This window comes from Sciurus vulgaris (assembly GCF_902686455.1).
Source record: "Sciurus vulgaris genome assembly, chromosome: 4".
In the NCBI taxonomy this organism is placed as follows: domain Eukaryota; kingdom Metazoa; phylum Chordata; class Mammalia; order Rodentia; family Sciuridae; genus Sciurus; species Sciurus vulgaris.
Window position 1 is genome coordinate 94,432,700 of NC_136464.1, and position 12,646 is coordinate 94,445,345.

At 40.9% G+C, this 12,646-nt stretch overlaps 1 protein-coding gene across 1 annotated transcript in view; it reads right to left on the minus strand.

Moving 5' to 3' along the window:
• Positions 1-5,830: 5,830 nt before the first annotated feature.
• The window catches only part of RET (ret proto-oncogene), a 55,434-nt gene continuing 48,618 nt past the window's right edge, over positions 5,831-12,646 (minus strand). Inside the window, 3 exon segments of the mRNA XM_079138556.1 lie at positions 5,831-10,015; positions 10,018-10,131; positions 11,493-11,640. Of these exon segments, the coding sequence (XP_078994682.1) occupies positions 9,981-10,015; positions 10,018-10,131; positions 11,493-11,640 (297 nt within the window). The 3' untranslated portion in view covers positions 5,831-9,980.

The following is a 12,646-nucleotide window of genomic DNA, read 5'->3' on the forward strand; positions in this document are numbered from 1 at the left end:
GGTGGACTATTCCCTAACCTGCCATCTCCTCACAAGGACATTTGTTGGTACTATAAATAGAAGGGACACTGTGAGATGTAAGATCATCCTACCTCACAAAATAAAAACCAAGAAAAAAAGAAAAGTCCCTCAACTCAGATCATGAAGTGGTCTAAAGGAAAGAAAAATTGCCAACATTCTACCATTCCCTTAAACACTCAAGGTGAATTAACTATAAATACAGATGGCGTGTTAGTTTCCTAGGACTTCTGTAACTGATTATCAGAAATTGTGTGGCATAAAAACACAGAAATTTATTCTTACAGTTATGGAGTCTAGAAGTTCAAAATCAAGGTGTGGGCTAGACCATACTCTCTCTGAAAGTTCTAGGGGAGGATCTCTGCTAAACTGTTTCTCATATCTGGTGGTTGCTGATATCCCTCAACATTCTGTGGCTGGCTTGCAGTGGTACCACTACAGTGCCTGTCTCTGTCTTCACATGGCCTTCTACCTTGTGTCTTCCTTATGTCCACATGTCTCACATTCTAAGGACACCAGTCATTGGATTTGGGCCCACCCTAATTCAGGATGACCTCATTGTAACTTGATTAACTCTACAAAGACTATTTCCAAATAAGATCAAAATCAACTGGTTGCAAGGGTGAGGATTTGAACATAACTTTTGAGTGGCATAATTCTATCAGCTACAAATGACAATCTCATCAGTTTCTGGTAGATGCAGGTCCTGAGATCTAGAACAAATGGATATCCCTATACTTTTTATGCATTAAACTTTGCCCCCTTTACTCTCTCTCTTCCTTGGGTTAAACATACAACATGAATGTTACTCTATGTTCTCTATTCCCTAGCTTTTACATGCAAGCCTTGAGCCCTTGAGTGCAAAATATCCCTTCCTGCTCTGTGAGGTCACCACTGCATAAATTTGTTCTCATTAAATTATGAGAGACCTACTATTTATATGCAGTGCTGGGAACCAAACTCAGGCCTCTTGGAAATGTTAGGCAAGTGCTTTCCCACTGATACCCCCCCCACACACACTTAAGGTAGAGTCATTCAGCTGTTGCTGAGTGAAGGGACGAGTGAGAGCATTTCCATTTCAAATGGAAATGCCAACCAGAGCTTTTGGGAGTATTGGGAGGTCCCAGAGGACTCATGTATGCATGTGCATGTTGAAATTGCTCTGGTTATACTTTTGCCTTCTCCATTACATGTGAGGCAAACCCCAGATAAGGAGCCTGACAGTGTACCTGGCATTCCATGAGCTCAAAACTCCACTGATATTAAAAAAAGAAATCCACTATTGTGGGAAAAATATTGGAGCAGAACAAATTAAAGTTTAGGTAGATTCTACTAAACTGTTTCCCAATATTCCCCAATATCCCTTGAAGACAGAGCCAGGGAAAGAATCCAGCCTATGCTTAAAAGCCTCATATCCTAAGGTGTTATCACAGCCTGTATTAGTTCTTATAATACTCCTATCCTTACTGAAAAACCATGTGGATGGGGATATCATTTTTTCAGATCCCACAACCATCAACAGAATTTTTATCCTGCACTTACTGGTAGATGGGTATAGTTAGATTTTACCCATTCTTGTTACCCTTGACCAGGGTGCAAAAATTATTTCCTCATAGAGTAATAGCTATGTTATAAAATTTGTTGACACTTCTACTAAACCAGTTCTAATTTCTCTGATTGGCCTCATGATTCCTCATATAGTACAGACATCACTACTGAGTATTGACAATGCTTTTCAGTCAGCCATGTATCTCTGATGAAATTTTATAACTCCCTCACATATCACTATTCACCACTGCAATATGAATCCTGGTACTCTGCTACCCAAAACAGAAAAAAAACCTCACGATTGTTCTACTTTGGTTAGGGAACTCTGAACCTCTTGCATTAACTAGATACTCCTCTTGAGAACTCTGACCTAATACTTATCTGCTGATGAACCATATCTCAAAATTGAAGCTGTAAATTATCAAACTTAATTTAAACTCTCCTTTAAAACATAGTCCTCTGAGAGAAAATCAGTCCAGATCACTGATGGTACTTACTACTGCTTGTCCACAAGCCAAAGACTAGAGAGCAAACATACACAGAAAGGAAATATGCTTTTGGAAGTAGTACATGACTTAAGGATGCTAGAACCCCCACCAAAATAAACAGCAAGTTGAATGAGTTTAAGATACACTTCTACTTCCAACAAAGGTGACTACTACAAAGGCCAAGGGCCATGAAAGGGGGATAATGTTGAAGCTAAAGGAAATGCTCTAGCAGATTATTATGCCAAACAAACAGTTTTAATGAAAGCTATGGTCCTATCTACACCCTCAAAGGATAAATCTCTGGTGGAATTCAAACAAGCCATTATAAAATACAAATGTTTACTCTCTGACTCTGAAAAGGAAGAGTGGGGGAAATCTGCTAGAAATCTATTCTCTTCACTCAGATAATCTCAGTGGCTTGGTAGTACCAGATGATTTCAAAGGCTATTAAGTTAAATTTCTCCATCAACTGCTCATAAGATACAGACAAACTGAATGTTCCCCGCCCCCTCTCTCTCTCTGGAGGGGAGTTAATTGGGGATTGAACTCAAGGGCACTAAGCTACATCCTCAATCCTTTTTATTTTGTGACAAGATCTTCCTGAGTTGCTGAGGGTCTCACTAAGTTGCTGATACTGGACTTGAACTTGTGATCCTCCTGCCTCAGCATCCCAAGTTCCCGGGATTACAGGTGTGTGCCCCTGTACCCAGTTAAATTGATTACTAGCTTAAATCCATGAAGGAGAAGCTTTAGAGAGAGCTGAGTCATGTGTCACTTGTCAACAATATAATCCTGAAAAAACTGCGAAGGTAGAATGTGGCCAGGAACCAAAGCCTCAAAGGCCCTTGAACACCCTCAGATGGATTTTATCCAGCCTCTACCCTTCATGGGATGTGAATGTGTTTTATATTTGAGTATAGCAGTAAAGCTCCAGGATATCAATCCTGGATTCACTTTTCACAACTAAAGAACCAATCCAGAATTACACAGAATCAAACGGTCATTCTATTAGACCTCCAACTGGGAAATCTCAGAGATCTAAAGCAGCTCATCATTAGGAGCAGATAACTGACTCAAGACCTTTGGGATATGTCAATGATCTCGGATAGTGGACAGTTTCCATCCAAGAAGCTGAATTAAGACCCCTATCTAATTCCTGTTTTTTTCTCATTTTCTGGTTGTCACCTACTAAGAGAGAGAGGCCCTTTTCCTTTCTCTTCTTTCCTCAATTATGATTGTTAGATCAGTATGTACACATTATAATACCATTTTTCAAGTATCCAAAATAGTAGCTATTGCCCCTTGAACTTCCTGACTGCTGAAGATGCCATCCATCATCAGACTCCCATAATGGAAACCTCTGAGAAATTCCAGTCTCAACAAAGGAGACTACAAGGAATCACAACTGATGGAATTTCCACTTGCAGTAATATGGATAAATGACTGCAACCAAAATAATCTCTGATTTCACTAAAATCCCTCTCAAAAAAGAACCAATTATTATAATGTGTTGATCAGACCGTAGGTAATTCTGATTTGAATTGAACAACCTCCATAAGTCAATGAGTTAAATTCTTACAACATCAAATAGAGACCCAAATATGTAACCTTGTTAATAGTTCTGTCCTAGTGTCATGAACTACTCCTTTTCCATGGCTTCCATGTCTTCCTTTTGAACACCACTTCCTTTGTGGTCAGGGCATCAAGGCACAAAGTATCTTATTTGCTTTAGATAATATCTGATGCACTTTAGGAGTAGCTTTTCAAGACCTGTCTTCACAGAGATCCTAATTCTATAAATCAACAAGGCTGAAAATTACAACTCAGATATAAGTCCCATACTCATGCCATGGTCTCAGTTCATTTTGTGCTGTTATAACAGAGTAATTGAGACTGGGAGGTGCTGCTTAGTGATGGAGTGCTAAACACGCAGGTATAGCAGGGTCCCATTCCCAGCACATGAATTCTACAGATTCTTATAGTTCTGTAGGATAGAAAGGGCAAGATCAAGGTGTTGGCATATGATGAAGGTCTTCTACTGCATCATCATGCAGCAGAAAGCAGAAGGGCAAAAAAGACAGAAGGGTGCAGGGTTCCCTCTCTCACAACAGCATGAAACCCACTCATGAGGCAGGAGTCCTTCTGGTCTACTTACTTCTTTAAGGTTCCATTTCTTAATATTGCAATGTTACAATGGCAATTAAATATCAGGGTAAGTTTGGGAGAGGACAAATATATTTTTAAAAATTTATTTATTTTTAAAAATTTTATTTATTTTTATTTTTACAGACTGCATTTTGATTCATTGTCTGATTGTGTAGAGGAAAATGAGGGGAGGGAAGGGGGCGAAGTAAGGAAAGATAGGGGAAAATATTGAAACCATGACAAAATACAACCACCAGTCCAGGACACCAAACCACAATCTCACAACCGTTGGCTCAGAACAAACAGGGATTGGTCAATAACTGCCAGTTTCCTTATTTTTTGCCCCATTTTCAACTAAAAACTTACCAAAGAAAGTAAAATATTTCTTAAACCAGTAAGATATCTTTTTGCTAATTAGCCTGCCTATAGCTTCCACGACCAGCATACCTGAAGCATTCTTTTTTTCCCCCCTACTATAAAGCATCCCCACTCTTCTGCCTGCTTTTGAATCTCTGCCAAAAAGTGACAAGTGGTGCTGGCTGACTCTAATATACCAAAACCAGGATAAAGGGTTTCTCCTTTTAGTCTTTTATTTCTACAAAGTTAAAAAGATCACAGTAGTTGACCCTTATCTGTGGCTTTGCTTTCCAGGCTTCCAGTTACCCATGGTCAACCATAGTCTGAAAATATTAACGAAAACCATAAATAAACAATTCATATTTAAATTGTGTGCTCTTCTGAGTAGCATGATGAAGTCTCATACTATCCTGCTCCATCTGGCCCAGAACATGAATCATTCCTTTGTCTGGCATGTCTACACTGTACACACTACCCATCCACTAGTCACTGGTTATCCATCCATAGTTTGGTACTATCTGTGGTTTCAGGCACCCCCCAGGGGTCTTGGAACATATCTCTTCAGATAAGGGTGACTACAGTATATGCAAATTGTTTGAACATCTCCTAAAAGATGCAATTTCCCATGACACTTCCTTTACTTCTTTCAAATGTGAGAAGTACGAATTCTTCCATCCTCAATGTCATTCCTATTCTTAAAAATCACTTATTATAATTTCACTTTTCAGACACTGATAAAGTCCCCCAAACCTTCAATGTATTCCTTTACTCTGGGGTTCTGAGCAACCCAAGATTTCAGTCCCCAGGCCCTGGAGCCACAGTCTCCAGAAAATTCCATAAGTTCTTGAAAATTCTCAGAAGAAAGGCATGAAACATGGAGAAGTTTCATGTCTTGGTGAGAGAGGAAACTCCACTATGAGGGCTATGAAATGGGTACCAGCTGGCTTCCACGGTCCTCTGGCCAAAGTCAATTGCCTCAGTGGCACAGGTGGCCTTATGAACTTTTTTCACTTGGACTTAGACCCTTTCTGATTCTCCAGAAACCTCGTCCTTCATGAGCAAATGCAGAAAAGGATTGGAGGGCAGTTAGAAATGAGAGCAGACAAAAAGGATATGCTTATGTGCTTGCTTTGGTACTCTTTACAACACTGACAAAGATAACACTCGGACACTTAAAATGAGCTTTGTATTTTTATTCAAGAAGTTGACAGTTTGCATGGAAAGTACTGCTTATGTATGAAATATAGAAATTATTTCTTTCTGAGAAAAACATTTTTTTTTTGTTTCAGAATGCAATTTCCTTACCTTGCTTGCTGACAATTATTTTTAACTTGAATTGCTCAGTGTCATCTGTGACAATGTAGCCTTATGGTCTCTTCTGGTGTGGTGGGGAACTGCTGAAGTCACGGTGGCTGGGGTAGTCTTGGGCCACAGGCTCCTTCCACGCTGTCTGGCTCAGTTTCCTGCAATGCTGATGTCCCTGTAGCCACCACAGTGAGATGTAGCCCCCATCAAGTTTCCTGTCTGGTCTCTAGCTGTGAGATCTGTTGGCCAAGTCCTGTGATTTCACACGAGCCCATAACATCTGCAAAAATATCTTGTCACTTGACATAACACTCAAGAAAACACAGTTGCAAAGATTAACTATGAGTTTTTTTAGGTGTTCACTGTTTGCCTACTTTACTCTGTAAGTGAAGCTTACCCCTGTACCTTCAGATGACCACCTATTTTACTTCTCTGCAGGACACAGCAATATGCCCAAATTGAACCATTCTCTACACAAGTTGTGGTTTCATATGATCTTAGCTAAAATGGTCCCTCATGTGAGTTCCAGCTCCCTAATGAGGTAGGAGACTCTCTAAAGTTCGAGTCAATGCCACTGCTGTGGAGAAGAGGGACAGTGACTTTCTGAATGGACACAAGAATAGAGGTCAAGCCTTACACTGGAAATGTGAGGGGCACAGCTGTACGTGCCCTCAGCCCCACTCTTACTATGCCTTGTTCATGGACATGCAAGTACAGATTTCCTAGGACTTCCTGGAAACCCTCCAGCTCCAAGGACAGCTGTGTGAATATGCTTGAAGGAAGGAGAGGAACTTTTAAGTGCTTTGCCTGCCTGGGGGTGGGGGAATGTGTTCTTTATACACATGGAAATTATGCTTTCCCTTTGAAATTTCTTTTATACATTAAGTATTTATTCAAGACCTGCTCTCAGACAAATTCAAATAGATTTCTACCCAAATAAGCTGGCAGGAAAGGAATCTTTCATGGAGCCTATTTTATATATTTTAATATTTTATATATTTTCATAGTGGAAAAAATATTTTTTAGGGAAAACAACAAACATACATTCCTCATGGAGGGTCTATGCTCTTGAAAAAGGGGCTGCTATTATTAGCTTTTCTCTGCCTGGATTTCTCAACATTCTTAGACAAAGGCTGAAGTGAACATCTGACTTTAGAAAATGTAAAATGCATAGTCATAAGTAAAGATTCATTGGAAGTTGGAGGACAAATATTGCCCAGGGCCACCTGTGCAGTTTAATATTCATTTTATTTCTAGCCTCCATGGTCCAGATTGAAGGAGGAAGCCATGAGCAGATATAGAAACAGAGGGCCAGGAGTTGTGGCCTTGCAGGGCTAGGGCAGCTGCTGGGCAATACACATACAGGCCTGTGTGTACACACTTGTTCAGTGGAAATGATGCAGGCCCTTGGCATTCAATGCACAGTGTGATCACAGATCAGACTTCTGTTGTTAAGAAGTCATGTTTTTTAACTGATCAGCCTCCAGGGACTGGAGGAGGATTCTCATGGAATTCCAACACATATCAAGAAGACAAACAGAAGCAGTAAGTGTGTTAAGCATCATAGTGGTTCAGGGCAGCAATTTTTCTTTTCTAATGGATCTTCATTCATGACTATGTAAATTTTGTAAATTTTAATAACTGACAGATTGCTACTTAATACTCAGTAATAGATTTTTTTTTTTTTGATACAACTCAACTCCAGTTTCAAGAAACAAGCTGCGAGGAATTTCTAGGGAATCTGAATTCCTAAACTCAGCTTTGCTTCTTCTTTATTCTAGGGAAAGTAACTGGAAGGAAGGAATTCCTTGAATGGTGGTTAGCTGAGCTTTAGCAGTTATAATCCATGTGCCAGGCCATATGCATATTGTGCAAGAGAGGCCAGTAACATCACTAAGCGACATGGTCCTTGATCACTATCCATTCCCCAGTAGCTACCATAATACATTCTCTTGTGACATTTTAATACTTGTATGAAAACTTCAGTATCAAAGATCTGATGTTTCCAACTAGGAAGTTAAAAAGAGAAAAGAAATTTACACATCTTATGATACATGATTTTATTTACACAACTGAAATTATTTCCTTAGTCACCTTGATTACAAAAGCAAGTTAACATGGTATGGTTTAATAACCTTTCATAAATGGATTTTACAAATTTTAATAGCTGACAGATTACTACTTAATACTCAGTAATACTTAATACTTAGTAACTTCTGCATATATGTATATGAAAATCCTGTCTGATAGGACTAACAAGTATGGGTACTTTTATAACTCAGGAATAGACAATTGGTTATTAGTCAAGTATTAATTACCCATTACTGGGTCAGCTATTTGGACCTAGAGTTCTTATTCCATGAGAACAAACCTGCTGTAACAATTCACACTTACTATGTAGGCATTTTTAATAATTTGAGAGTTTATCCTTATTTCTGCATTTAATAAAACTATCACTAAGCACATCAGAAAACTGAAAGTTTACAACTACAGATATTTGTAGAAGAACTTCTCACAGTGCATCTGAAAAATGGCCCAAATTAAAGCCATGTTACATGTCCAAATAAACATTCTCCAAGTCTCTCTGGATGTGTGCATACACGTGTACACACACATGTGTACACACACATACCATAAGGCTCTATCACATACTCATCTAAGCCTTGTTGGCCACAAAGTGCCATAATTTTACTGCTTTTGTGAAATGCCTATAAAATACAGTATTTACTAAGACTATTTAAAAGTCCTATCACAGTGCTTTAAGTCTGAAGACCAGGCAGTGTTTTGGTAATGCGACCCTTTCCTGTGAAGTGATAGTGCTGGGACAGCCAAAAGAGCTGCTGGGACTTCCCAAGAGCCACCCCCACAAACCTGGAGGGAGTGCTGAGTGTCTGTGACCACAAACCAGTGGTGGAAGAAGCTTATGTATGACTCATGTCAGAACTGAAGAAACCAAAATGTCTTGTTATAGCAGCATTAAATGACAAACACAGGAAGAGCCAATCCATGTGCCTTTCCACATGAGCTCTATAAGAGCCAAAACATTGTCTTCACATCAGAATCGTAACAGAGGTGTAGAAGTCCTTAGTTTCTATCAATGCTACTTCTAACATACTGTAACTTTAGGAGTAAATTGATAAGATATCAATTAAATGAGCTCAAGCCCCACCTACTCCTAATGCAGAAGATGAGGTACTGATTTTTGATGGTGGGTTGCATTGCAGGATGGTGGTATTCACAGAACGAGGCCTCTGCTGTCAGCAATCCTGGGAATGAGGATATTCCACTCCCTCTTTCTTCATCCCTTTCTGGTCCAGGGATAGTGGTTGCTCAGTACAGACACATGAGGACAATGCAGTGAGCCCAATGGGGACGAATATGTCTGGTGAGCCCTGTTCCCTCAAGCCGCCATGTACGTAGCAAAGATGGCATCAAATCTTTCCATTGTGCTAAATCTAAGAATCATTTTAATCATGATTAAAAACTAAATGTCTTCCTAAAAAAAGGCTACATGATTTTTAAAAACCATTCTCAGGATTTCAAATGTTGAGCCGAGGCCTATCCTGAGGTCCCCCTTTCCCCTACATGCCTGGTGGAGCTTTGATATCACTACCCAGGTTCCACCTGCCTCTCATTCTGAACAAAGGTCATTTTGGCCAGTTTTTTCTTACTGTCTTTTTTGGTGTGTGTGCTTCATGTTTAAACCTTGTTGCATTGTTTGGGCAACCAGAAAAATCAAACAGTTCAGGTACAATTTCTTATACAAGATAGTGAGTGGCAGACCCACACATGTGAACACAGAGTGTGTGGTGGTTACTGATGGACACAGACCAACAGGGGCACTGCCTGGTGCTAAAGAGAAAGGAATATTTAACCACTAAGACTCAGAACACTCTTTCAGGGGAACTTGTCTGCTAGGAGGGAAAATTCCCAGCTATTGGAAGTAAAACCACTTTGGAAATCAGTTACAATAAACTACTAAAAACGAGTCTGCCACCTAGAAACCGACCTTGGCTTGGCCAGTGTGATGTACACAAAGAAGGGGCCGGAGGACTTTCCATTGTCAGCATGTTTCTTCCCCTTGTGAGTCCATTACCTTTCGCAAAGAAATGTTAACTATCAAACGTGTCCATTAATTTTGCCGCTGAGGGTGAAACCATCCAGTTAGCATATACACTATCATTTGCATATCTTGGAAACCCAGTGTTAGTGCCATCGGCTCTCGTGAGTGGTACAGGACTCTCTCCAGGCCAGTTCGGGTCTGACATGCCTAAAAATGAAAACAGATAATTTGTTCTGCACTGAAGAACCCAAACTTCATGTGCAGACAGTAAGGCCTTGGCAAAACTCCCTTTGATGTTCAAATCAAACTCAGTTCTTTCTGTGCCAATTACAGTAACGGTTTTGAGTTCCAGGTTTCCAAAACCCTGTTCTACTTAGGGGAAATATCACGTGCTCTCTCGATAAATGTAATTTAATAGACACTATCAATTTTGACTTTTATGAGTTTCAGACTTTCAAATCTGATGTATATTTGTTGAACTTAACTCTTTTCCTGAAGCAGCATAAAGCATCAGCACACTGCTGCATTAAATGGCTTACTGCAGTGAGAACATTCCATAAAACATTCTTTAATGCAAAGGGGCCTTTTCATCTGTTGTCCCAGTCTATGATGGAGGAGAAGAGTTTCCCCATGGAGGGTGCACGCAGGCCACCCCACAGCATTGTCAGCACACATGGCACGTAGTGCCAGATCCAAAGCCTGTGAGGACTCTGTGAGTTGGGTAGCATGCAGGAAGAACAATCTCAGCTTGAGAAATGCTTGAAACTCCAAGATTTCGAAATGGTCAATGATGAAGTTAGGAAGCCGAAAAAATCTCAAGTATTTAATCCAAGACAATAGAAGGAGTTTTGGCAAGAACCATATTTACTGTCCATTGCAAGGCCACAGCACCACAGACTACGTTCTTTCAAAAGCATTGGCTCCAGTGTTTAGCACTGGCTTTGTAAGTGACAACGGTTGTGATGGGGGAGGAGGAATGCGAAGGATGTGAAAACAGCAGTCTGGGTGTGCCTGCCCAGGGCCTGCCTGGCTCCAGCTGTTTAATGCCCTTGATAGTGGACACATGGCTGTGAGTGGGGACTTGTGAAGACTCCTGGAGGCACTCACCAGCCCAGGAGGAGCCTGGGGATCCCTGGGCTGTGTTCTCAGTGCAGGCCAGGGATGCCAGTTGCTTACTTCTACATTAAATCTTCCCCCAGATCAGGTAAATTTATCTAAGTAACTAAATCAGAAATACTGTGTCTTGCTTCCCACCCTGGAAATCACATATTCATCATTTTCTCAATGTCCCCTGAGAATTCTGCCCTGATGTGTTTCTTCTCTATCATATTAAGTTGCTGGGCGGTATGGTAATGACACTTATTTTCACATCCTTTTAGAAAGACACAGCTGCAAAAATGCCTGAATATAAACTGGATGCAAAGTCAGACATTTACAAAGAAAAAGGTTCAGAGTGGTCTTTGGTTTCATTCAGATCAGAAACACTCTTAAAAAGCATTACAGAGAGTAAAGATAGTGCAGAAGGGAACAACGTTGCTAGAATCTAGTAAATGCATGTGAAATTCTACCATAGAGTTTGTTTTCAATCCATGTGGAAGGGAGGGTGCGAGAGAGGGGAGCATTATTACAGTCCACCAGGGGTGTCTCCTCTTCTGAGAGGCCATCATCATAAAGCAATGAGTCAGATGGGGTGGATGCAGCAAGGTCCAAGTAGTCCTGAAAGAGAGAAATGGCCTGTCACCTTCACCCTGGGTCACTTCTGAAAAAATCCAGTCCCCCAGATGCCAGGGCAGAGGCATTGGCTGCATCCCCCTCTGTACTCAACCCTTCTGCAAGACCAAAGCCCCTCACCCAGGAGGCAGGCACTGAGCCCTAGGTCCTACCTTACCTGGACCTCGGTGTTATCTATTCTGCCTTTCTCTCCATGGAAAGTCACTTCCTGGAGACAACTGTGTTCCCTCAGCATTGTACCTCCAGAGCCTGAAGGGAAGTCCCACACAGGCTGTGCCGCATAGCCTGTGGTCTGCCACATCCAGTCATGCCCAGCCTGCCTCAGAGTGGAAGGTTGGGGAAACCAGCCTATTTACAAACTCTCAGGCCCTGGGAGAACTCACTGTGGCCACATTACTCAGGCTGAAGCAACACATGCCAAGAAGCAGCTTCAATCTGCTGGATGCTTTTCAGCTTCCCTCCAAGAACCTCTGCCATCTAGAATATCATGTCAGCTTAGAAATCTGACATATGTCCCTGATATTGGTTTTGCACAGGATGCTACCATCGGCTTCAGCTTCCAAGTACAATGTGTCCCAGTTACCTATGCTGTCCTACTTAAACATGTCCAGAAAGTTCCAGCATTTTCATAGCTGTTTCTTAGCACTGCTCCAGGAAGGCCAGCTCTCTTGGTATCATCAACTACCTCTGTTTAGGACAATCCTACACTCACAGAAACCAGAGGTTTCACCAAGTGAAGACTGTTGTTAAGTTTTGTTATAGGAGGCCTAGATTGTGCATCCTACTGTCTGAGTTTAAAGATGACTTTCAGTAAATGTGCCAGTGTGAAGATAAAACTTCTATGTAAGCTGTGTGAGGGCAGTGCTGGGCTGGTCTTTTTCATTTGTAGCTAAGATAGAATATAGTACATAATAGTCACTCAATAAACATTGGCCCTAAAGTTTGGTGACTTTCTCATTTAATTACAGAAACTGAAGAGATGCAGGCTGAT